Source organism: Struthio camelus, chromosome 21, assembly GCF_040807025.1.
Source record: "Struthio camelus isolate bStrCam1 chromosome 21, bStrCam1.hap1, whole genome shotgun sequence".
Classification (NCBI taxonomy): domain Eukaryota; kingdom Metazoa; phylum Chordata; class Aves; order Struthioniformes; family Struthionidae; genus Struthio; species Struthio camelus.
In genome coordinates, this window is record NC_090962.1 from 983,267 (window position 1) to 1,009,354 (window position 26,088).

Below are 26,088 nucleotides of genomic sequence, written 5' to 3' on the forward strand. Positions count from 1 at the left end.
CCCCCATATACTCTGCATACAAAGAACTTCAGTCAAGAGTTGATTGCGCTCTCTCTGATGACTAGATGGATAAAGTATTTTTGTAGCTGTTTAACTATTTTATCGTTAGAAAGGTGAGAGTGTATTATATTTGCACTTGCAAACTTCCTAATAACACTACAACAAACAAAAAGTTTAAAGAATTTAATCAATAAAAGTGATATAAGCATGTTGATTTATTCTAGCCACTTACATGTGCACAAAAAGAGAAAGAATATTCTCCCTTCAGTGGCCTCGAAAAGATTTTATCGTACTCAAGAAGAAAAAAATGCTCTTGGACACTTCACCTGTGCAGCACCAGTAAGTCATATGCAAAAAGGAGAGCTAAACAGAAAGGCACAGTAAGCTGAAGGATCCCGCCGATGCCCTGCAAGTTGCATCGACTCCTTTGCTGTTCGCTTTGTGAGATTTTGATGCCAACAGTTTTAGTTCATTCTGACCCCAACATGTCATAGCAAAAAAGCAAAATCCTCCATCCAGTCTGTCCTTTCTCCAGCTTAGGTATAAACACCTAACGGTCTCCGGCATCCCAGGAGCCTCGAGACGCCTCCGCACGAGGGGACGCCAGCACTTCTGAGCTACCAAAACACAGGTGCTCTAGGGATTTACGTGCCTTCACGCTTTGTTCAACATGTTAAATATCACGGGCAGGGCGCGTTTGCCCTTTTATAACGATTCTGGCACTAGCTTTTTGATGCCCCCCCAGCTTGAAAAGCGTCTGAGCTGCTGCTTTCCGCGGGCGCGCGGCGGGAGCCGGGGGAAGGCGGTCTCTTACCTATACTTCATGCCCGTCAGGCGGGCTGTGCAGTCGTCCAGCGACAGCCCGTGCGCTCGCAGGAACTCTTCCATGGTCTTGGCCTGCGCCGCCAGGCGCACGTCCCGCAGCCGCCGCAGCTCCCCCACGTCGGCGTGGCGGGCCTGCTGCAGGCCCCAGTCCGAGTGGTGCCTGCTCACCACGCTGCGCAGGCTCTCGCTGTACGTCATGGACAGCATCCTGCTGCCCGACCGCGGGACCTGCGGACGGCCCCGATGGCAAACGCTCAGGGGAGCTGGCGACAGCCCTGTGCCCTCCGGGAGCTGCAACGCGGTGCCTGCGAAAACCCCTGACTTCCTACAGAGGACACAAATGCTCAACGCTCTCGGGCCCAAGCACGCAAGGAAGCTAGCCGGGTCACTGCTTCGGCACACGGCCTCGCCTCAGCACCCCGAGGACGCTGCCCCGGCGCACGACCTGACCTTGCAGAGAGACTAGCGAGGACCTACTGGCAGGCCTGCCGTGGGAAAACTGCAGGAGCAAAAGACCCCGAAGATAAATGGCAACACAACGTACTTAAGCAGAACGAAAGAAGTCAGAGAAAAGCCAAAGAGCAACAAGAGCGGAGCACAGAATACAGCAGCAGGGAACAGAGGAGTTAGTTACTGCCGGGACTGAAACTTGGGCTTACACTGACAGACAGCTGAAACTACGGGAGGCATTGGCACAAGGCCGGCACGCTCCGATGCGCCGACTCCCTGAGAGACTCTCGGCACTCTGCCCCAGAGCCACCGCGAGGCTTCCCACTGCCTGCCTGGGAGAAGAGGGTCTCCTGTGGCACGGGGGCACCGACTCGCCCCGACCACACCAGCTCTGCCTGCAAGGCACAGGCACGCCGGCGGTGGGCCCCAGCAGCTCTGCCTGGCCGCGCCGGGTCGGCCCGGAGCCCGGCCGAGCCGCGGCCGCAGCCCGGCCACGCGCTGGCTCCAGCCTGCAACTGGGCTGCTCAGATTGCGTTACGGCTCCTCTGCCTGGCACCCCTGATCTGCGAGGCTCGGCTGCCTCCTGGCTTGCACGGAGCTGGCTGCAGTCGGTTTGCATTTTCTTACTGAATCAAGAGCAAAGGGCACAAGGGTGGCTCAGCTGGGAACTGGCTGGCTTCGAGCAAGCAGCTGGAGGCAGGAGGAGCCCTGCTTGGCCAAGCCTCTGCCGGGGCTGTGCGCTCTGCCTCGTGCCCCGGGGGCCGCGCACCCAGGGACACCGTCACCCGTGGGTGCTGGCAGCACCCGCCATGTGAGCGCTGCAGCAGGCCGCTGGGGAGCGCGCAGCGAGCGGGCCGCCCGTGTGGTCGCCGGCCACGTCCCGGGAGAAGGCTGGCGTTCGTGCAGCAGACTGCTGCAATCCATGCAGCGAGCCAACCCTCGCCGCAGCGGCGCATGGCACCGAACCACGGCATCGACTTTCCAGCTGGTGCGGGCAGCTGAAAATAGCCTGCTGCAGAGCGAGCTGCCGGGAACGGCTGGAGACAAACCCCTGCTCTGTGGCGACGGGCTGGACTTCCGTGGGCGCTGGGTGCCTGGAAGAAAGGGCATTAGCTTTCCTCTGCTGCTCTGCAACATCCGCTGCTCCTAGCGTCTGCAAAGGGACAGGGGACCTAGGCCCAAGACACGGATTGTGCCCAGGCAGCTCTGGCGTCTGCGGCCCCTTGGCTTTGGGGGAGCGCCTCCTCCGCCTCGGGGACGCCGTGGGGACGCCAGCCGGCCCGTGGCCTGGAGAGCACCGGCCCCAGCGCCGCGGGCCTCGGGGCGCAGCACGGCTTCGTCGGGCTCGCCGGCACTGCGGCAGGGCTGCACCCTCGCTGCCCGTCCTCAGCGCGGCGCCAGCATCACCAACCCCCACCGCAAAGCGCTGCTGCCGCTCGAGCTTTTTGGTTTGGGGACTTCTGTGCCCTGCGAAACATGTAGCTATCAGAAGCTCAATTTTATGGTAGTTTGACTGAAAAGCAAAGTGCACTTTTCCATCAAAATGAGACCTCAAAAAAAAAAGGAAGAAGAAAAATCAATAGACATTAACTTACAAGAAATTACTGAAAACCCCCAAGGAATTCTGACAATAAACAATGTTTTTGGAAGTCTTCTAGAACGCTTCCTATTCAGGAGAATAACGTGGTAAGCGCCTTAAAATTTAAAGTGCTGTAAAAAAGAGAGACTGCGTTCCTGAAGCCAGGAGGAGGGGGGGAAAAAAGCACCAAGTGTCTCGCTCCCCCAGCTCCTTTGCGATCCCAGCAGGGGCCATGGCAGCTCCGAGCGGCCACGGGGAGGAGCACGGGGCACCGGGCTGCCGCGCTCGCCCCGCACCTCCCGCTGCCGCTGGCACGGAAGCCCTGCGCCGGCACCCTGCGCTCCCCCTCGGAGCGCCTCCGCGGGCACCCGAGCCCCCGCGCCACGGCATCCGGGCTCTGCGACGGCTCTGGAAAATCAGAGACTACCACACGCTGCTGCGCGTTCAGCTTACGGCTTCATCTCTCTGCGGTGAACTGCAGGAAGCGAGACGAGGGGGGCTGAGCTGGCGGGCCCTGAGGAGCCGGGCGCTCACGAACTGCACGCCCCTTTCTGCCACCTCTGTGGGAGTTTCAGCTCAGCGACATGACCAGAGAGCAGAGAGAGCATAAAGCCTCTGGGTTCATCCACGGGCACTTTATTAACAAAACCTTTATCATAACTGAAGAATGAGAAGCAGGATTTCAGCTCGGGATCTAAAAAAGCTGCTGAAGCCTAAACAATAGCATGCCAAAGCAGGGGCCGCTGTTTCCGAAAGAAGGACCACGCGCCTGAGATAATTCCTCAAGGAGTTCACAGAGCAGACGCCTCTAAAAGCTCACACATCCCACCACCAAACAACTCTATTTTCTAGGTCACAAGAGACAACTAAACACCAAAACTCCTAAAACACACAACACACTTCAAAGGTAGAACAAGTGGGTGATGCTTTGGCTTGTAGCCTATTTTGAAATGCAGTTTTCCAACCTGAGCAAACTACCAGCTGCTGCCTATTGATCGAATTACAATCTTTTGATTTTCTAGAAGGCAAACATGGAACTTGTCCTCAGTCAGCAGTTTACATTTTACAGCCTATCTTCCTTAAAAGAAAAAAAAAAAAAAAGACACACACACACACACACACACACACACACACATCAGCCACGCAAATGCTGAGTTAACTTGAGCAGTAAATCTTCTCAGCTACCCGCCTGCCAACAAAAGCTGCTGTAAAGTTAATCTGAAAAGAGGAAAGAGGTCCTAAAGCTGGTTCTTTACTACCCACTGAAAGTCCACAGGCAGACAAACCTCAGCCTGACACAGAGCAGCTGTGATAACCCTGGCTCCAGAATTGGACTTATTTCTCATTTACCTCCAGATGGAGAAGAGACACACTCAAGAGCTCCTTCCTTCCGCCAGTGGAACAGGCACTGTACTTAAAGCAAACACCAGGCTCTACAGATGACTTCCTAAATCATTCCCCGCTCGTAGCAAGCTCGGCTGCAGGCAGCGCACAACACCAGAAGGCTTCGGCAACCTACTCCTACAGGCTCAGCAATGGCACAAACTCACCCGGTTTCTTGGAATCCTGCTCATTAAAAGAAAAGTTCTAGGTTAGAGTTTCCTCAGATAGCTATAAAAGACAGCACAGCTGGCGTTTTTTCATTAGGGGAGTGTCGATGCTTAGCATCCAAAGCAATTGGTGAATACGACAAGTCCCTCCAGAGTCGCGTTTTTTAGCAGCACTCCATTAGTTCTATTAGGGTATTTTCTTCCTAGCAAACAGAAGCTAAATTATTCATGACATCTTCTCTAAAAGCCTGTGGATATGCAGCCACTTTATAAACACTGGCATCATTTCCTTTTTCTGAAGCTGATCAAGGTCGGTTGCTGTAGCCGGGCACATTGCAACGACGGGCTCCCCTTTACCAAGATGGCTTGTTACAAGGAGACACAGGGTGACGAGGCCAAAAACCTCCCGGGAGCAGAGCTGCTCCCCTCTGGCGGGACGGAGCCGGGACACGTGCCCTGTCCCTCAGCCGCACGGTTCAGAGCCGGGCTGAGGAGGAATATCGGTAACGCAAACACTTCCGACTGAAACTCTTTCCCCAAGCAAGGCTTGAAAACAGATACCGAAAATGACTGCCCTGCGCATGGGAAACGAGCACGCGTTCTTCCTGCTAGTAACTGCAAGTACTGGAGGGTTTTACTCGATTGCTCTATTCTAGGTGCATCCTGAAAAGGGTCCTTTTTTATTCCACATAGATCTCCTGTGCTTGTAGTCAGGCACAAACAACTCTGCGAACACGAGGTGTCGACTTGCCCCATGGTCCTGGCCAGGTAAACTAAGAAATGGCTCCAAACCTTTCCCCGGAGCAAAGAGACTGACTTCTTGGCCTAAGTCGGGGTTGCCACTGGTGCCAGGGCTCTGGGCTCCCTGGCACAGGCCCAGCCCAGCCAGGGTGCGGGAGAAGTTCACCCCCTCAGGAGCTGCAGCTCCCGCGAGGTGCCACCTTCCCCGTTTCCAAGCCCTGGCACGGGGCAGCGACCCTCCTGGGATCACGCCCGGAGGCTTGCGGTGCCGCAAGCCTGGAGCGCCGCAGTGGTGCAGGGAACGGGGCCGGCCCCAGGAGCTGGCCTGCGGTTTTGTAGCGCCATTACACATCTGGTTACACGGCCAAAAGCCACCTGAAGCTCGGGCTCGCTTACACCAGTGCTAATGTCCCACCTGGAAAGGCATGTTCACAGGCTGCCACAAAGCCGGCTCCGTCCTTGCCTGCCCTCTCCTCTCTACGGTTCGTACCCTGCCGCAGGGAGCGAACAAGTGGGAAGGCAGGAGCGCTGCTTTCCAGCCCTCCGGCGGCTGCGGACCCCCCTTCTGGAAGAGCCTCCTCTTCCCCTCCTTCAGCATCTCCGCCTCGACGGGAGTCGGTTCTGCGCTGCCGTGCTCCTCCATCCATGGCAGCACTGAAACGGCTCCTAGTCACACGTACTCAGAGGGAAAAGTGCCTTTTTCATTTTAGACAGTAAGAGGATAGAGAAAATGTGTTGTCTTATACACACGTTAATGAGATTTCCCTTAATGGAAGGGCCAGAGGAACAGGGGCTGGACGGATTCCTCGAGCTCCTCTGGGGAAACCTAAGAGCTCTGGCTTTGCCCTCAGACGCCAAGAGGTGCGCAGCAGTTTCCACCCACCCAAAACGCACACAGCTCTGTTAGAGGTGACAAGCGAGCCAAGTCCAGAGCAACCCGCAGCTATGGCCTGTGTTCTGGACATGTATGTTATCGCATAGCTTGGGAAGACAAGGACATATTATTACCAAGCTCAGATCTTTACTTTTCTCTTCAGGGTCCAGGCTGGCAGCCACCGGTGCGCCAGCATAAGGCACAGGCCTATGCAGCACATGACACAGCTTCCCAGACCCCTTGGCCAGTGACGATTGCTACCTCTCCCATATCATATAGTCAACCCACGATCAGAGGAAAAGCCTACAGGATATGGCTTTTCTCATGTTCTCATAGCAAACCATGACTCGCCCACAAACTTCTTCCCGGTGCTTGGGAAGACAGCTACAGCCTGTGCAGGTTCTGGAGCACACGCAGGAGGTGCAGGGCTGAGCGTGTCATGCCGTGGAGACCCCTGCCCTGAGGTACAGGGTGTACCCTGTCCAGGCATAAGCCCGCTTTCAATCAGGGGCACCCACAAGAAGAACGTAAATGATGGTTCAGCTAATCCACAGAGGCGCAGACGAACATGCAGAATGATTCAGAGAGACCTGTACGAATGTGAAAGTGAGACAACACTGGACGAGGAGACGACGAGGTGGAACGGCAGCGCACAGCTTCCGGTGGTCCCCGTTCCCTTGGCAATGTTGGCACCAATGCCCGCGGCGCTGGCCACACCGCCTGGCGCATGGGCAGGACACGGTCGAGACTCTGGGCATGGGCTTCCCGCGCTTTGGCTGTTACAACTTCCCGGGGGCATTTTTAATGAGAAAGAAAGGACTCTGTTACCTGTAGAACTGGAGCTGTCGCTTGGGGCTCCCATACCTAGCGCTTCCGACAGCAAAGAGGAGAAAGAAGAAACATGCCACAAAGCACATTAACAACCGTGAAGTGCCAGCTGGGGCCGAGCCGCAGAGCTGGGCTGCAGCACCGGAGCCCTGCCCGGGCAACAGCCGCCTCGCGGCCGCCTCGGTGCCTCGCAGCCTGGCAGCAGGCTCTGTGAAAGCAGGCCGACAGCACCACTGGCTGGGAGAAAGGATTACCAACACAGAGCCTGTGCCCGCCGCTCGCTCGCAAGGCGATGGCTGACAGTGCGGCAGACCATGCCTGAACACACAGTGAGGAAGCACGCTCCTAGTCCCGCCACATAGCGGATTATTTGGAGAGAAATCAGCTCTTAAAATAGCAGGCATCAACGCCCAAGGGCAGCTTAAAAACGTTTTTGCTACTATGTGTTTCCACAAGCGCTGAAATGGTTTTTCATTAAGTACATTCAAAAATCACCATGGCGATTTTATGATATCACAGTGCTCCTCAAGGGGCTGCAGCCCCTGGTTTGCAGCTTCTACTCTAAAGCTCCTAAAAAGGCATCCCGTAAGAAAGAGAGCCTGTGCAGAGAGCTGGGCGGGAAGGAGCAGCGCGGCCGGCCACTTACCTGTAAATCATCCCTGGAGAGCCCGTCTGTCTCAGCGAGAGTCTAGCAGGGGAGTCAGTGGTCGATTCCGGATACATGGAGCCAGCCTCAGTTTTCAAGATCAGTTTTCTATTTTACTTTCTGAAAAAGAGGAAGAAAAGCTGAATCATAGTAAGTTTTTCGAAGCGTGTGAATGACGGTGCTTCCTGTGCAGAGCTTTGCAAGCCGGATAAGCCTGCCACGCTCGCCGCACCCGGTGCGTCACGGCTGCCCGGCCCCGAGAGCCGAGTGGCTCCTGCATAGGAGGACCCCTTGGCCACCCCCTCGGCCTCCCTGCTGGGGCCTGGGCAAAGCTTCTTACAGCACACCAGGAAACTGCGAATAAAGGTGGTACCCGAAAAATTAAACGTTTTGCTGATGGCAAAACGACACCAACAATAAGAGAGCCCCAAGAGAAGGGCTCTGTGTTGTAGGTTTTATTCCGAGTAACCTGTAACCTGCATGCGACTGGCTAGGTGGGGGTGCCCACAGATGGGAGCCCAGGGCTGGCACAGGAAAGACCCAGAGCCTGCAGGATCTGTTTGGGCAGGTTACCTTCCCCACTGCACACAGCCAGCGCATGCGCATTAGATACAAGGATGGAAATCATTACTGGCGATTGCTCTAGTTCCAGGAAAGATACTTCACATGTTAGGCTCCTGTCACATTCTGGCTTAACTGGGGGTGAATTTTTAGTTAGTTTAAAATCCCTTGCTCGGTTTTTAGGGAAACTTAGTGGCAGGCTTGGACAGCAGTGGCTCTGGCGGGAGCGAGGGCCGTGCTGGGCGGCCGGTGCCCGGCACCATGTGGGGAGCCACGACGGCAGGCCCCAGGCCACGCTGCTGGGCTACTGCACAGACCGTGGGGCGAACTGGGTCAGGCCACAGGCAGGAACGGGCTCTGCCTCTGAAGCCAGGAAACGGAGAAAAAGAGAAGTCTCTGTGCCAAGGGTGGGGGCAGCAGAGGTGCTGGGTGAGCTGGGCGCCCCTGGCTGCCCGGACCGCCTCCTCCGCGCGGGAGCTTCCAGCTTCTCTCAGCATCACAGAAAGCTCTGCTGTTCATACAATTACCAGGTTTTAATTTTTTTGATTTAAACCACCTTTCTTCAGATCCAGGACAATGAACGTTTGTGCTGCGGGTGGCGGGCTGCCCTCTTCCCAGCTGGGCACTGAGACGGGGCCAGGCTCCTTCCGCGGCTGGCTCGGCGTGCCGCGGGCGCGCGCCCGGCGGTGGCGCGCAGCCCGGCCCGGCCCGGCTGCCGAGCAGGCGCCGGCGGCTCTGCAGCCCGCACCGCCCAATCGCAGCCGCGGCGGCCGGCCCTGCGGCGCCCTGCGTCCCGGCACCGCGCTGGGAGCGCGCAGGACGTGCTGCAGCCCTGCGCCGAGCCTGCCCGCAGCCAGGGCAGGGCTCGGCCCCAGGTTACGCGCCGCCTGGTACCTGGCAGAGACCAAGCCTGGGGTCTGAGCGGGAATTGTAAGAAGGAGTGTTTCTCATGCAAACTTTGTGTATTCAGGCAAAGCTGTAACACAGAACAATCGTGGTGCTGCTGGAGGGGACCTCCGGTGCGTACGCACGGCCACCCACCTTTTAAAGATGCAGATGCACTTACTTTTCATTTAAGAGCTCTGTAGGAGACTCAGCTCCACCCTCCCCTCGTCGCGCAGCGAGACGCCGCACGGAGCCCCTGAACCTCCTCCAGGCAGATGCGACTGGTGAAGGACTACGCTATCGCACCTCTGGAAAGGCCAGGAGCCGCGCGGGTTACCGAGAGCGCCCCTGCAGCAGGGTGCCGCAGCGGCTGAGGCCAAGGACATGGCCAGCAAGTGGATGCGCTGCCTGGCCAGGGCAGCTTTGGACACCATGAAGGAGAGCAGGCCGTGGTGCGGCTGGGGATCCGTGCTAGCTCTGCTTCCTGGCAAAGCCCTGCTGCCCTCCCGCTCGCCGCTGAGCGCTGCAGGAACACCGGGCATTTGTTCCTGCGGCGGTTCAAGCCTGTCTCACATCTCACACGCCAGCGCTCCCACCCAAAGACAGCAGCAACCTGCGCGTGATGCAGGTTCAGCCAGCGCCTTGGCGCTGGCCACGGGAAGACAGCGACCCTGCGCTCGTCTACCATGAAACAACTAGAAGCAATTTTATGAAGCTGAAATGAGCTGCAAAGAATATCTGAGGACAAGGCACAGAGAGACTCACCGTTCCTCCAAGTTTTAGCTGGGGAATGGTGTTCTTTCAGTTTGCGCACTGCAGAGAGAAGGGAGAGGGCAGCGAACTGGAGATTTATAACCAATGCATAGCCCAGGACCAGTTCTTTCTATGTGTTCTAGATGTTCTGAGCGTAGTAAGTCCTCTTGCCTTTAATTTTCAGTGTTATTTCCTTCATCTGTTATCTTTGTGCTTGGTGTGCTAGAGAATAAAGTACTGCTAGCTGATAAATCTTCACTTTGAGAGATGTAGCAGAGAAAGTCTAACTGAACTCTCCAGCTGCAAGCCAGCCACACAGCAACAAAGCGAAAACACCAGCAAAACAACCAGCTCTGCAGTCATTTAAGAATCTCTAGGTCAACCAGTCTTAAAACACAAAAAGGGAACCAGCAGTTCAGTGAAACATTTCTTTCGTTCACCGTACTGCAACTAGAGACCAGGAAACGCACCATCATGACACTTCCCCAGCCGCCCACAGCCCAGCAGCGTTACAGGGCAGCGGCTTCACTTCGGCGAAACGCTGCGGAAGCGGCCGGCTTGGCAGCGCCAGGCGGCGCGCTGGGATGGGAGCGCGCAGCAGAGGAATAACCCGGCTTCGCTTTTCAGTAAAGCCCGCGGTGTAAAATACTGCTTGAGGCGCTTCGAGCGCTCGCCAGTAGCTTCGGCAGCCAACGTGTGCCCTCACCGCGGTTTTATACCCAAGGTCCTCTGCACCAAAGGCACCGCCAGGCACCTGGCCCCTGCTGCCCCTGCAGTTGCGCATTTCCCCTGCAGTCTGCCCAAAATCGTTAGAGCAACTCACTGTCATCACAGCAAAGGACTGAGAGATAGAGTTACTGCGTAAACTTCTGCAGGGTAACGCATGCAAACAGAAGAAGTGTTTTTCTCTGTGGAGGGCTCTCCTGAGCCCTGCGGAGGGCTGGATCTAGAAGCTCCTCAACAGGAGGCCTAAGCCATGCTCACCTTGGCTCCCGAAGACGACCTGCAGCACCTGCCTGCTACAGCATCCCTGGAGACGAAGCACCGGGGTTCACGCAAGCTCTCCTGACCTGAGGTGGAGCGTGCTGTGACCAGCAGTCTGAAAAGACGCACTGAAATGCTCAGAAAGTGAGAATACAACTCCTCTTGCAAAAGGAAATACAGTCTTGTTAAAGGGGATGGGACTGGGGTGCAGGTTCGACAGTGAACGCTCGCAGCCCGGCTAGCCGTGCCCCCTGCGGCGCCCAGCCCTGCTAGCAGAGACGTCCTCGAAGAGCCCTGAAATAACTCATGTCTAAGAAGGTCCCGGGAGCCAAAGCTCTGCTGAACCATCCAGCAGATGATGCGAAGGATTTTAAGGCTCGTTCATTAGAGCACATTAGCTGCTGAAATCTAACAGCACCTCTTTTATCCCAGTCTAGTGGCCTTAGTGCTGGTGCCCCCCGCTGCTGCCTCCCTGCTCCCAGGCTCCGCTGCCGCTCCTGCTCCAGCGGACGGACAGAGGGCGAAGTGGAGAGGAGGGCAGCGCGAAGGCACCAGCGCGTGCACACCTCGGACCTAGCGCAGCAGTGGACGAGAGGAAGCCAGGAATGGACAGAGAGAATTTAGACTGGCGCCGCTGCCCTCCAAATAAACAGCAACACTGCAATGCCAAAAATAAGAGCTCGTACCTATTTTATGGGAAAAGGTGCTGCAAGAGCCTTCCCTTTTGGCTAGGGAAACAACAGAGCTATGGCTTATTTGGCGACTGGTGACACTGTGCAGCTGGATGCTCGAGGCAACCATGGGCAGAGCTGGCAGTGCTGCAGGCTCCGCACAGGCGCTGGGTCCCCTCTCCTGCAGCGCCCAGCAGCAGGCACATTTTTAGATCTGTAAATTAAGACGATTCGCCTGTATACGTATTTTTTGCAAAAAGAAATATTTTTCCACGCTCCTGGTTAAGCATACGCAGCAGTCGTATTTGGATTGCCACCAGTCAGATTTTTTGCTCGACTGCAGAGCGCCTCATTACTGCAGTTTATGCATGCTGAGAAACGGGGCAGAGCGAGCCAGCCACACGCACGGCGCAGAGCCGAAACTGAACTCAGAGGCATGTGAATTTACATGTGTGAGCCCTGCCAGCGGGGACACGCGGGCTGGCGTGCACGCGGCGGAGGCTCCATGTGCTGCCGAAGCGCTGGCAGGGCGGTGAGGAGCGGTGCGTGCCCCAGCCGGCCACGCTACGTTTCGGCAGCTGCCCAACAGGACAGCTCGGCTCTGGAAGGAGGGCCCCGGCGCTTAGGGAACGGTGTTGGGGAAGGCTGTTGTATAGATCAGAAAAGAAAGTGACTGTCATCCTGAAAATCAGCTTCAGGGAAAATTTAAATCTTAATGCCAGTGCAAAATCTGCATATAGCCTCTTAAACACATTTATGACTGGAACAAGAGAGGGCAAAACTGCGCACAGGATTAATCTTAAGCATACAGACGAAGCCTTCTCATCCAGTGACTTCTCCTGCAGACTACGTGCCACTGCAAGCGCCACGTAATCCCGGGAACAAGAAATTCCCATTTGTTTGTCAACGGTACCTAGCGCCTCAGCACCCAGACCTTGCCCACCTTGGGCCACCATGCCGCTGTGTTTCAGCCTCGGAGGCTGACGCCAGGGATGGGAGAAGGGAGGAACATGCCTTGGGAAGCGCACGCTCAGCGAACGATCCTCAGCACGCGCGGTGCCCGAGCCCTGTCCTTGGCTGGGCATGTCCCATGGGGCACCGAGAGGAGAAGCGAGCTTCGCCCTGGTGGGAACGCACGTTCTTGCACGCTCTGAAGCACGGGCTCTCTGCCCAGCCTGTTGGCCCGGACTTCCTGGACCTCCTTTGGATGGGTTAATAAGGGGAAAACAATGCTCAACACTGCTGCGAACCCTTAGCTACCGAGCCCTCTGAGGACTTTGTCCTACTGTCTGCAAAATGGGAATGAAAAGCCACATTCTGCAAAGAGGGAGAGGCAGCGTGGACCAGGCTGGGACCGAGCCTCCGAGATCGCCCTCCATCCCCCTGCCCAGAGCAGACGGCGCAGAGGCTGCTGTGGCCGCCCCGACCACCTGCTCCCACCGCCTCGGCATGCTGCTCCAGCGCTAACCCAGAGCCCAGCACTGCAGAGCACGGCACGGGATTTGGTTGCGCATTAGGCTGCTTTATTTGCACAAGTCAGTTGCCTTCTCCAGCACTTCCCTGATGATTGAATTAACCAAGCTGGAGCATCGCAGAGCTTGAAATGCTTCACATGGAGCCACGTTCCCTGGTGAACGCTAAGAAAAGAGCTGCATGCTAATCTCGCACGTGAAGCAGCGAGAGCATACAAACAAAACAAGAAGACCTGACAGTAAGGAAAGTGATAAAGTAATAAATACTCTAGGAAATCCCACAGTTTCTCAGCAAAAAGCAGCTGATCGCCCACTCTGCCCTGAGCTGGTCCAGCGGGTCAGTCAGGCAGACTTCTGCGATCGCCGGCACAAGCCAGGCTTTGCAGAGTGGCTGATCCGGCACTGGCCCCAGCCGCCACCCGTGGGGCTCTGCAGCCGCCCTCCGCAGCCAGCCAGCGCTCCAGGCAGCCCAGGCCTCGGGGTGACACCACGCGATGGGGATCTCGGGAGCACCACTTTGAGCAGCTGCGTTCCCCCTGCCACGGCAAACCCCAACGGAGACGGCGCAGCTCGGCAAGCACCTCCCGGGCACAGATCTCGCCGCAGCGACCCATCTGCAGCTGCCACCTCCACCTCGGAGCCAACCCGCTCTTGCAGGGCGAAGCTCCAGCCTCCGCAGAGGCCGGTGCACAGCGCTCGCTAATCTGGGTCAGCATGTGACATTAGTGCTTATGGACGGGGGCGGATCTGGCTGAAGTTTAGAGGGCTGAACGGCAAAACTCGACATTTGGCGTAACATTAGCCTATCTGAAGGACAGCCTCCCCCATGGAGCCGTAGGCCACACTGATCCGAAGCCGCAGAAGTGCCGCGTGGAGCCTGCTCTGGGGCCACTTGGGCGTGGGAGGGCTGTAGGAGCCGGGCCGCGGCGCAGTGCCCGTGGGCCGGCGCTCGGCAGCCCACCCTTCAGGCGTGTGCTGCACTGGAAGGAAGTCAAAGAACCCGCTGCACCTTCTAGGGAGGAGCCAGCAAGCTTCCTACCCTGACGCCCAAAGTTTGCAAGTGAACCACCTGAGATTCACAGCAAGGCCAGGAAGCGTTTTGTGGCAGGTCTCCTTCTGAAGGATTTATTTGTCCTTTGCTGAAGAGATCTTCCGGAGCGGCCACCTAATAGACCCATAACACCAGATAGATACCAGTGGAGCACACACTTGGATGGAGGCAGAAGAAAGATCCACGTGTGTTCGTGGACTCCAGCCTCTGCCAAGGCCATATGTTGACACTACCCTGCCTTTCTGCATTGTATGCATTCAGGGGAGCCCGACAGCTGCCCTTAGCTCCAAAGACAAAATTCATTGGTGAGAGAGTCTGAGCAAAGGGCAGAGCAATTTATCTGGGAAGCCTTCACGATGGCGTTGTACAATGCTGCAGCCTCGCGTCCATGTGCCTCCACACTGACAACATACAAACCCTTTTTGTCCCGCTGAGTCCACACATCAGCGTGGGCAGCAGGGGAGGGCCAAGCCGCAGGGTGGTCGGCTCTGTGGGGACAGGAGGGCTGGGAAGACGATCCAGACCGCCCTCACGGGTGCACAGAGAGCACCCTTCCCAACTCAAAGGCCAACGAGTCCTTGAGGAGGTGACAGTGGCAGGCTGCAGCCACGCAAGGGAGCAGGCATCAGGGAGAAGCAAGGTTTGTGCAGACAGCCAGCCCCGGGCCAAGCCGAGACGCATGGGCATGGAGAGCGGCCTTCTGAGAGGGCCCGGGACACCAGGGACCTGGCCCCATCAGGGTCCTGCTGCCCCGTCCGCCCCTTGCTCTAAGCAGGGGCAGAAAACACTGCCTGGAGTGGCGGAAGGACTGAGCTCTCACCGAAGCTCTGGGAGGCCCTGGCAAAGAGCCACCCGGGAGCCTGGTGCCAGGCTCATGGGGCGGACGCGGCAGGGGACAAGAGCGCCGGGAGCAGCTCCTGCATCTCCCCAGACAGCCTCCGCCGGAGCCTCGAAGGGGCTCTCCTTTCCACTCCCCGAGGCTCTGGCAAACGCTTTCAAGGCTCTGCTCGTGCACTAAGGCGAGTCGGAGCCCATGGGCGCGACACGCTCTACTCTGCGTTTCAGAGGGTCACTCCGGTTCCTCTGAACTGAACTTTTCCCAAAGGCAGAGTCAGGAGCGAAGCACACCAGCAAAGACCCGCTGACCCAGGGAACTGGCAGGGTGTAATGAGGAAGGGCTGGCGTAGGCTCGCACTGCTCCTCGCACCCTCTCCCTAACCACCCGCTGCGTGCCACTGCCACAGACGGGGCACGGTGCCCTTGGGGTGATGCTGACGGCCCCGAGAGCTGAGGCACCGGCAGCCGTGCGCTCCCGGGACGCCTTGCGCACAGGGCCGGCCTGCTGCCCTGCTGCGGTGGAAAGCACCGGCCCAAGAGCTGGCACAGCTCACAGCTGCTCACGCGAAGGATGCCAGGAAGAGACGGCATGGCACCTCTCCCCACTCAAGGCAACAGTCCTGGTATTGCCATTTTCTACTGGGTTTGATAACTAACCTCCTTGGTGATTTCCTAGCCTAAATAAGCTATGAAAAGGGTGACTTTATGACAATTACTGATTTCCAAATGATTTTCTAGACACAGCCCCCCTGCTATCGGATCTTCATGCACTGCACGTCCTTGGCACACAACTGACCCCGGGCTCTCCTCATCCATCCGCACCGCCGCCGAACTCCCGGTCCCCGGCCACGCGGCAGGACCGGCGGGTCCGCAGAGCGGTGTGCCTGCCTGCCTCCCTGCTCTCCGTGCCCGAGCAAGTCCCTGCTGCAGAAACAGGCGCAGCCTTCTCCCGCTGTTAACCTCACAGGCTGCAATTACATTGGACACCTGAATTCACAAGCTACTGTAGAAATGAGTATATTTATAACCCATTCATTAAAATAACAACAGCAGCCCCCCCCCCCCAATTAGGGGTTTAGCTGCAACACGTGAGGTAGCTTGTTATCTTATTGTGCCTGCTGCAGCACAGGCATTCTTCCTCGCTCAGTTCTGAGAATCAGTGACAAATCCTGAAGTCATATGTGACAAACGAAACAGAGGATTTTTTCTGCATTCATGTCTGCAAGCACAAAGGTAACATTGTCCACTATGCAATCAAGCACACTCAGTTCCTTCATGTTAAGCACTGGAAATATGTTTCTTAAAAAAAAAAAAATAATTAAAAAAACTCCCCCAGCCAGGCTCCCTGCTGCACTGCATCTGCTAGAGAAGCACAAACGAGACGACTCAATGTTATTGCACACGAGCCTTTTAGACCTTTCAAAGGGAAGGATCCCCTCAAAGCACGGCACCTACCTCACTTGTATGATCTGAAGGCACACAAATCCAACCCCAACTTTGAAAGTTTTTTTCCCAGTAATGAAGATGTGCAGTTAGGAGGAAAAAAAAAAGGGAAAAAATAGCATCAACTGAAGACAGAAAACAAACTGGCAGAGATGGAGGCTCTACAGATTTTGGAAGACAGTGTAAAGTGCCGGTCCAGAGCAACTGTGCGCAATCAAGAAAGCTGGAGGTAGATATAGCTGGTATTATGATTTTTACCCCATTCCCTTTCATTCCCTGAAAAAATATTCAGCTGATGAGCCTAGTTTCAGGCCAGACGGAAATTCAGTGAGCGCGCAGGGCCAGGAGGAAAGCAGAGCCCTTTGCCATGACTGCAGCAAAGCCGTCTGCTGCCGCTCTCGCCTCCTGACTCGGCAAGTTTGCTCTGCCGGGGCTGCACAGGAACCTGCGCGCCGGCTGCGCCGCAGCCCTGGCGCCGAGCAGGGCTGCTTCCCTCGCCCGCGCCGTGCCGCTGCCAGGATCACGCCGCCTCCTTAACCGTGTACGCGCTGGAGCCGGGCGCCGCACGGCCTGGCTCTCTAGGCGTGACGCGCGTGTGTGCAGCGGGCACACGCGCGGGTACCTGCTTGCCAGCGCCCGGCACGACAAAACAGTCCCAGGCTCATCCGAGGGCTCTGCGGACTGGTGTGCTACAGAACTGTTTTGGAGGGAGGGAGGGGAGCAGAGGTTTCCATCTTTAAATCCTACCAGGTCCCTTCTATTATTAAGAAAAAAAAAAAAGGTACTACCATAGTGCAGAGGGCATAGAGGGCTGGTGCAGGACCGCGAGGTGACGCTTGCCCTACGCGCTGCAGGGACGCAGAGGAAGTGATCGCAGCAGTTCCCCCCCAGCCCCAGGATCTGTGAACATCTAAGAATAATATCAAAGAGCCTGAAGGAGTTCTTCATGAGCCAGTGAGCAAAACCTGCACTGCATGGGAGACGGCTGGCTGGTTCTGATCTTAGCTATCGTTTTAGAGATTAAAGCAACAGCCACAAAAATAAACCCAGAAAAAACACCGAAACAGAAGCTGCAGCTTGCAGGGAGAAGCAGAGCAAAAGCAGGCTAGCACTGACACCAGACCAGTGCACCCAGCTGGGGAACGGTGAGGATAACCTCGGCCTCAGCTCTGGGTCCTGGGGCTCCCAGCCCCCCGCCAGGCGCTTGGTGCCACACCTAGCAGCCACTTTTTGGGTATCCCAGCAGCATCAAGGTGCTCAGTTGCCTTTAAGGACCCCGTTTCACAGGCCATGCATGCCCGAGCTGGTGCTGCTCCCCGGGCCCCGGGCCTCCCCTTGGCTGCTAGCCCAGCACGGCTCACTAGCCGGCCCTGGCCTCAGGCCCGCACAGCTCGCTGACCCGGCCATCCCGCACCAGGGCTCACCTCCGTCTCTGGGGCCCCAGTACGGACGAGTGCCCAAAGGAGGACGGACGGGCCTGGCCGGGGCGTCCGGGATCACTTCTCTCCCTGCTCCACGTGGGCTCGAGCAACACGTGGGATTTCTGCTCCTCAGGCCCCAGGACTCCAACCTGGGCTCGCTGCGTCTGCTTCCCCACAGCTGCTCGAGTCAGAATGAAATTCTTGTACCACATTGCACATGATACAGCTGGGCTCGCTTGGGGTCATGTATTAAACCTGGTAACGGGAGTCACTTCTGCAGGCAAGGCCCTCAAACTGGACAACAATTGCTCTTTCTTTGCATTAATAAATAATTGCTGTTATTCTCTTCCCTGTACGAGTACTGAGCACTCCTTATGCACGTTTCTCTTCTGAAGACATTTAATAACTATCACTGGAGCAACTGCTACCTTCGAATTGGGTTTTGCCTTCTTGCCATCTTGGAGCGCTCCTCCCTCAAGCATGTGGTTTGGAAAAGAACAGAAAGACATCCAGATAATTAAAGTGCGCTTGTCCTCAGACACACAGTTACATTATATTACTGTAACAGTAGAGTGATAATAAAACTGATATTGCTGGAAACTCGATTTAACATTAAAACCAGAGGCCAAGCGAACAGAAAGGGTCAGAACTTCAGAAGCACATAACTCAGGCAGTAGGCTTTTTTTTTTTTTAAATAAGGAGAATTTAGCACTTCTCAAAATCCATCAAAGAGTACTGCTTGGCCTTACAAGTTTATTCAGTATTAAACAGATGCCACGAGCGCCCGAGCGGTGACAGGATGTGGTGTGGATGGCTTTCAGGAGGCACGAGCAAGCGCTGGGTGACATACCACCACGATGACAGTGGCGTGCTTTGCCACGTGCACGAGAGCAGGGGCCATGGGAGTGACCCGGTGCAGCGATACCCCCGGACCCAAGAGGGAAGCTCGGATTCCTCCTCTCGGCAGCTCAGGTTCGCTGCACTTTCGGCCCCGTTCCTCTGTCCCAATCTGCCGCGTCCCCGCAGGCTCACCGTCCAAAACTGTGCTGGGGAAGCCGTGGCCCCCCAGATCCCTGCTCAGCCCGGTGGCGCGCAGCACCTGCGCAACACGGTCCTCTCACATGCGTTCAGAAATACACCACTGCGCTAACCTGTGGCTCTTGTTTTGAATGCTGCATCTCTAAGGCTGAATGCACGGAGGAGAGGCTGTTGGGTCTTCTACCAGCAGCCCCATACTGTTGGTTCCTGCAGTAAAGCACCTTGGTGGCTCCGACGACAGGAGCGGGGCTGGGAGCAAGGCATGGCCCTTCTAGCTAGAGAGTGAGACCCATCTCTGTGTGCTGCTGGACACTTCCTCCAAGTTGCGGCCGCTTACCCGAGGTACACCTCCAGCAAAGGGATGCCCTGAGGGGGCTGCAATGCTGCACATCTCCCGCAGCCCTGCGCCACTCAGCTCTGCCGAGAAGAGCTCCTTGTGCTGGGGACACTCAGGACAATGTGCCAAGGGAAGGGAAAGAAAGTTCTGCTTTTTAGGTCAGTAAGAGGAGCTTGAAAATTGGCTCAGGACTAATTTCCCACAGCTTGGTGCACAACCTTTTACATAACCCCTCTGCAACCAGCTGAGCATCATATTCCCATATGGGAATATTCTTGCACGTGCACCTCAGGGACACCAACTCTGACACCTATCCAAGCAATGCCAGGTGCAAAGGGCCGTAGCTACTTTTCATGAAGCAGAGCAGAGATTGCAGGCAGGACACCCAGGCAAATCCTGGGCCGAGGATCCCACGAAGGCCTGTCTGTGTGCAAGAGACAAGAGCAGTAGCTGCTGCACTTCTGAACCTCACATACCACATGTTTATCTCCTCTGACATAGCACAGCTTGCTGTTTCCAAAGTCTATGTCAATTTAGCAGTTTTCTCAGAAAAACAGGGAAAGACATTTGCTTATAGGATTCCTAAAATAGTCAGAAATTTAGCTTGCATGAGAACTTTCTTCTAGCTTTAATTGCATTTGCCTGATTAAAAGAATCCGTTCTCACGTACCAGAAGAGGATGGCCCTTGAACAACTGGTGCCCTTTCACTGGCTGGGGACAACAAATACAGTGCCCCACTTTGAAGCCTTTCAGGAGGAGTGAAGACTCGCTTGTAAATATGTGTAGGGGAATTTCCAGAAGATTGGCCTCTTTTCTGCGCAGAGTTTGGAAGTGTTTCAGCATCTTCTATGCTGCCTGCAGGTGCAAGCCTGGACAGCTGTGCCAATACCCGTGAGGGATCGAAGGAGCCGAGCGGGTGCAGCGCCTATGCCCAGCCCAGCCCAGCCCCACACACTGCTACCGGCGTGTCCTCCAGTGCTGCGCGCCGTGCCGCGGCGCTGCGGTTGCACCGCGCCACGGAGCCAAAACGCGACTGCAGTACCGTGCTGTTCATCCCTGGGTGTGAACAGCCACCGGCAGTTGCAGGCGCTATTAGCCCAAAAAAAACTCAGGGAAGTGCGAACATTTCTAAATCAGTGTTGGAGGCAACCTCGGGACTACAGTGAGTAATGCTGCTCGCAGCAAGGACTTGTCTGAGGCTTATTCCCTGCATTCTTTATGCAAGATCGTCAAGCTTTGCCCTTCAGTTACAGGCTGCTTGCTGAATATTCAGCTATAGGGACTCTGGCACAGATGGAAAGGGAAACAGGCAGAGCCTGTCACAGCCCACAGCAGATCCTCAGCTACCAGCCGATTTCTCAAAGCCTGTGTATGTACATATTGCCAAAAATATGTGTTTTTTGTCCTCTCTCCCTCCGTTGCTTTCCCTCCGTTTTTTCCTCACAGTCAATGGAGGGTTGATGTCTCTACCTAGATGTCTCAGATCCCTATGTAACTCCATTTATCACTTTGCAACTTTCAGTTTCCCCTGTTTTGTGCATCTAAACCTCAAGACTTTTAAAACTGCACATTCACCATTTGCTAAAAATCCCTTGAAGGAAAAAAAAAAAAATTAGATATCAAGAGTTAATGAAGGCGCTGAGTGTCACAAACTCTCCCTCACCCAGCAGCAGATATTTTTGATAGCAGAGAGCGCACAACATGAGAGGAAGGAAAAAGGAAAACAACAAAACAAACATTTAAGTGTTTTGCTAGCACCAGCACTGCAGTTTGTTTTCTCCAGCAAACTTTCAAAACCAGCAGGCTAAGCTATTGCACTGTATTGCTTATTCTGCCGTTGCTTTGCTGCGTGTCATACCCACGGGCCTGTGCACGGAGAGCTCGGAGACGACAGCAGGGCTGGCAATAACTCGGAGGCGGCCCACTGAGTGCCTGGGCCCCTGGGCACGCCTTTTCACCCACTGGTGGTCCAGGCGGCTGCCCAGCCGCCCCTCCTTGAAAATATGGTTTTAAAACTCTGCCCAGGCTGAGCGTGAATCAGACCACATTTGACATGGTTGCAGAAATAGACACAAGGTTCTTTCCTCCTTGTCCTCGTTCCTTGTTAAGGCTTGAGGCCTTTCTGCCAGGAAAGCGAGCAGTGCTCCGCTGCCTCCGCGCCCCTCTCCCTCGCCTCCTGTGCCGAGTCCTGCGCAGTGTTCCCCTGCCCTGCGCACCATGCCCAGGGTACCATGCCCCTCTTAGCGGTTCCTCTCTCTTTAAAAGCAACAAATAAATAAATAAATGAAGCAAGCTCTCATGCATCTTCCATTAGTGGCTGTGAGCAGAGGCACCTCTTGTTAACCAGCAGGAGAGCTATTGCTTGCCAAGAAGTTAAAACCTCTCTGGATGAAAGTCTCAGCGTGAACTGCTGACATCCATCTTCATCCAAGGCCTGTGATGGGAGCTGCTGATGCCCTCGTTTCTGGGCATGAGTGTATCCATCCTCCTCCTTTTCAACGGCAGGCGGCGGCAAGCCCAAGAGGTGAAGCCTTAGCGGCAGGCCCAGCAGAAGCGCTTCCTTCAACAGCGTGTCCAGCCAGGCCTTGCAGAAATGTGCTGGCTTTGCCTGCCTGGGGCCTGTGGCTGTCCTTCCTCAGGCATGGACCTCCCTTGGTCTAGCGCAGCTCAAGCATTTCTGTATTCAGGCACCAGGCCACCGTCAGCCTGGACGGCATCCTTCGGACACGCCTGCCTCCCTCCGCACCCAGCATGGGTCGATAGCATTTATCAACAAAAATGGAAATTCATAAAACAAAACCTACTTCCCTCTCCTAGTCACGCAGAGGTGTCACGATAAACAAAGCTAAGCAAGGACTGGAAAAGCCCAGGCGGGCACACACTTTCTTGCAGGGCTGACCCAGAGCACAGGACTGCCGTTAGAGCAACATTTTTAACTGGCGTCGACGATTTTAGGAGCCTGGTCCGACACACCGGCATGCACAAAGTTAGAGGCAATCTGATCTTGATTTCTAGTTTTGTGAAGCCCGTGTTAACCCCTGGTTTTATATAAAATGTCTCAAAACATCTGCATTGAATGCAACAGTAAAGAAGGTGCTGTATTAGACACTCAGGTTAGCTGTTAGAGGACTGTACAGGATTTTCCTATTGTAAGAGAAACACAGCTTTGGAAACTTACAAGTTTGAGAGGGGCTCATAGGAGAAAACATCCACAACTTTAGGGAACGTCTAAAAGAAAACCTAAAGGGGAATGCTCTCAGCAGTTTGCTTATACAAAAAACAGATAATTCTTTATAATGTTTGGAAAAGGCTTACTCCTTTCAACTCAAAATACATGCAATTTCCTTCATTTAGTGAAATCACTGTCTTCTTTAAAAAACACTTGCAAGGATTTTTCTCTTATTTGCACTAAGAAACTTGCTGTTTAAAAATGAATGACATAACGAACAACACAACAAGGCAGTTGTGCCATAAAGCATAAGTGAATCATGAAACACATGTGACAGGCTCTCGTACTTCCATTTAATTTGAGTTTGCTGTTCAATGGCTAAACTGATCTACTCTGATTTACAGGAACACAGAAGGAAAGGAGGATGAGATCAGACTGAAGGAGTACTTTGGAAGAGGACATGGCCAGGAGGAGGAGGGAAAGGAGCTAACGGCTGTTCTGCAGCAATATGGCATTTAAATGGGATCCTCACCTCCAGCAGTTCAGGGGGAAAGTCACTGAACTACAAAACGAAAGTTACTTGCATCTGAAAGTTTTTAATTCCTATTGCCACAACTGACACCTATAATTACAAAACAGACACTTATAATTATAAAACACAGGAAATGTCTGAGAAAAATATTCCCATTTGTCTCCTTTCAGTTTGTTTGCTCTGTACATTTCACAGCACTTTGTCTTACCTCAGTTTCAGCATCTCACTCTCCCCTAATACAGTATCAAAGATCCACAGAAATGGGAAGAAGCATCTGAGAGCCCAGGGAAACAAGCCGGGCACGGCCAGAAAACAGAGCGCCATAAAAACTCCTATTCTTGCTATTTACTTTCTTTAAAAAGAAACGATAGCTGTGAAATGATACAAAACACGTGCATTATGTCCAACAAACTTAAACAAAAGTTGTTCCTTTTTTCTAGAACTGCATCCTGCTGTTACAAGCCTTTTAGAGAAGCGCAGAGCATGACTTGGGGGACCTGAGCAGTTGCTGCACCGCTGCTGCTCTTCTGCAGGCTATTACCCCCTTGAAGTGACCAGATTTCAATCCAGTCACACCTTTTCAAATTCTGTTGCTCACTCTTCACACGTATATGAATTTTAGGACCAGAAAATCCAATGCTTCTCCATTTCCTAGAGTAGTGGCAACTGTAGCATCAGTCAGCAACTGTTCTGGGATTACCTACCTACATCTTTAGCCATATTTATAGCAAAAAGGAAGACACTATGATTTGTCCAAAGAACTTATGAAGCTGAGCTTCAGGAAAGACCTCAGGAGCAGCTGGAATCACACCGTACTTCTCGAGAACTGAACCCAAACTGCTGCTTGGGTTGTGGAGCTGAAGCGGGTTCTTGCAAAGCCTCGCTATCATCACACACCGTCGCGTGCATAACATGCAGATATGCACTGTGCTGGCTGAGTGTACGTACATCAGCAACTGTCATTAAATACCAGTAATAGTATGAGGAGCAACAGGTAAGCTGTAAGTGCCACAGCCTGCCTCCTTGCGCAGGCGGGCTCCTGAACGCCACGCAGCCCACGCGCCAAGCTGCTCACGGTGTCCCGCGCTCCAGGCGCCCAGCCCAGCCCCGGCCACCCTTCCTCCGACTCACCCGCTGAGCAGCCTCAGAACCGCACGCCTGGCCGAGCCGCAGGGTGCCGAGAGTCCCTGGTCCATACCTTGCCGTCCTCGGGGATGCCAGTGAGGGGCAAGAAGGACGATTGTGTTTGCAAATTTAAACTGCATGTGCAAGGACCTTGGTTAACCTGCTCTGCATTGTCCCTGCCTTAGTGTGGGTGGTGACAATAATTTAACAGTAGACTAAAATCAGAATGACAGAGGAGACTGCTACGTTTCACCTTAAAGGATATCAAAAAATCTCATGCATTCCCTGTGAAATGGGCAGGGTTCGTTCCCACTCATGCCCTTGCGCAGTGTCATGGCCTGTGAAGGAGCGCCCTCCTTACTAGGGAAGGGCACCTCTCCCAGCAGCCTTTCACACGCTCGCTCACAGAGGAAAAGCAGCCAGCAAACACTTCTTCCGCGTTTAAGTGGTAATTTCTCCCATTACAGACAGGACTTACCCTGCAGAGGATAAGCAAAGCTTTACATGCACGGGCGGCACTGGCCTGGCAGGACAGTGGCATCGCCTGCTCCACGTGGCCACAGCCGAAGGTCCCTGGCTCTGGGCAGGCTGCTAGTTCTGGACGCGCAGTGCTGGGTTCTCCGAAGATCCTCTGCTTCCCGCGGCTCCTTGTCCCTGAGCCGCACGTGCCGACTTCAGCACGAAACTCGCACAGCGGCGCCTCAGGGCAGCAGAACACTAGAGCAGGCTGCACATGAACAAAAAGAAGCAGTAAGACTGTTTATTCAAGCATTGGTCAGAACAGTCCTGCAGGCTGGCAGCAGGAAAAGAAAAAAAACTTTCTTAAAAATTAAAGCTTTGCTGGAGGAATACAGTCTGGACACTTAGCTCTCAACTGAAACCCAGATCAGTGACAGCGTGTGCTAAGACAGCGAGACGGGGTGAATAAAAGTGATAGCAATGTTTAATTTTACACCTTCCATTCTGAACTTCCTTGGTTCCTTCTGAAAGTCAAATACTGCCTAAACACTAACTAACTCTGTCTGTGCAATCTGCGTAATGCAGCATCGTCAAACACTAGCAATTACTTTAACCCCAGGATAAAACCCAACTTTCAGCTCTGAACCAAGAACTGCCTGCGCTGGACTCTCGGCATGAGCAGCCAAGGTCGCAAGGCCATGTCAAGGCTGCCGGTTCCTCTGCTGCCCGGCATGCTCATTTCCCGCTCCCCACCGTCGATGTTTAGTGGTGGCGCGTCCCCGGGCAGCGCGTCCCCGGGCTGCGCGAGGACGCTTGGCAGCGGCTGCTCCGTGCAGGATTAAGCCAGTGCTTGACTTTAAAATCATCTATGACTTTCCTTCAACTGCAGTATGGCATCCCCTGCGGTTCCCTGGCCTAAGACCTAAATCCTACTGGATTGCTGGTGCTCTCTTAGCGTAAACCCCGCCGTCACCCCGCGCTGAGGACAGTCGGGGCTTACAAAACACGCAAGGCACGGGCATGGCCTTACCCTCAGCTCTAACTGCATTCAAACCCCGCAGCTGCGCACCGCGGGCTCTGTACAGCCCAGCGTGGCCTCACCCTTAACTCTGCCTGTGCCGAGGGCCCGGCACGGCCTCATCCTTGACTCTGCCCGCACAGAGGGCTCCGCAGGGCCCGGCATGGCCTCACCCTTAACTCTGCCCGCACAGAGGGCCCCACACAGCCTCACCCTTAACTCTGCCCCTGCCAAGGGCCCTGCACAGCCTCACCCTTACCTCTGCTCATGCTGATGGCCCCACGCAGCCCCACAAGGCCTTACCCTTAACTCTGCCCGCACCGAGGGCTCCACACAACCTTACCCTTAACTCTGCCCAGCCTCACCCTTACCTCTGCTCATGCTGATGGCCCCACGCAGCCCCACAAGGCCTTACCCTTAACTCTTCCCGCACAGAGGGCTCCACACAACCTTACCCTTAACTCTGCCCAGCCTCATCCTTAACTCTGCCCGCACAGAGGGCCCCGCACAGCCTCACCCTTAACTCTGCCCCTGCCAAGGGCCCTGCACAGCCTCACCCTTACCTCTGCCCATGCTGATGGCCCCACGCAGCCCCACAAGGCCTTACCCTCAACTCTGCCCGCACCGAGGGCTCCACACAACCTTACCCTTAACTCTGCCCAGCCTCATCCTTAACTCTGCCCAGCCTCACCCTTAACTCTGCCCGCACAGAGGGCCCCGCACAGCCTCACCCTTAACTCTGCCCAGCCTCATCCTTAACTCTGCCCGCACAGAGGGCTCCACACAGCCTCACCCTTAACTCTGCCCAGCCTCATCCTTAACTCTGCCCGCACAGAGG

General features: G+C 55.0%; 1 protein-coding gene across 7 annotated transcripts in view; it reads right to left on the minus strand.

Moving 5' to 3' along the window:
- The window catches only part of LOC104142013 (voltage-gated potassium channel subunit beta-2), a 48,376-nt gene that overhangs the window by 21,220 nt on the left and 1,068 nt on the right, over nt 1–26,088 (minus strand). For 3 of the 7 annotated variants that reach the window (XM_068916285.1, XM_068916283.1, XM_068916284.1), the window contains exons 2-4: nt 24,252–24,500; nt 7,494–7,613; nt 6,848–6,889 (exon numbers count right to left, since the gene is read on the minus strand). In XM_068916285.1, the coding sequence (XP_068772386.1) occupies nt 6,848–6,889; nt 7,494–7,570 (119 nt within the window). In that variant the 5' untranslated portion in view covers nt 7,571–7,613; nt 24,252–24,500. Of the gene's footprint in view, nt 1–6,847; nt 6,890–7,493; nt 7,614–16,162; nt 16,600–24,251; nt 24,501–26,088 lie in introns of those variants that run through there. The other 4 variants (XM_068916290.1, XM_068916287.1, XM_068916289.1 and 1 more) reach the window with 2 other exon arrangements.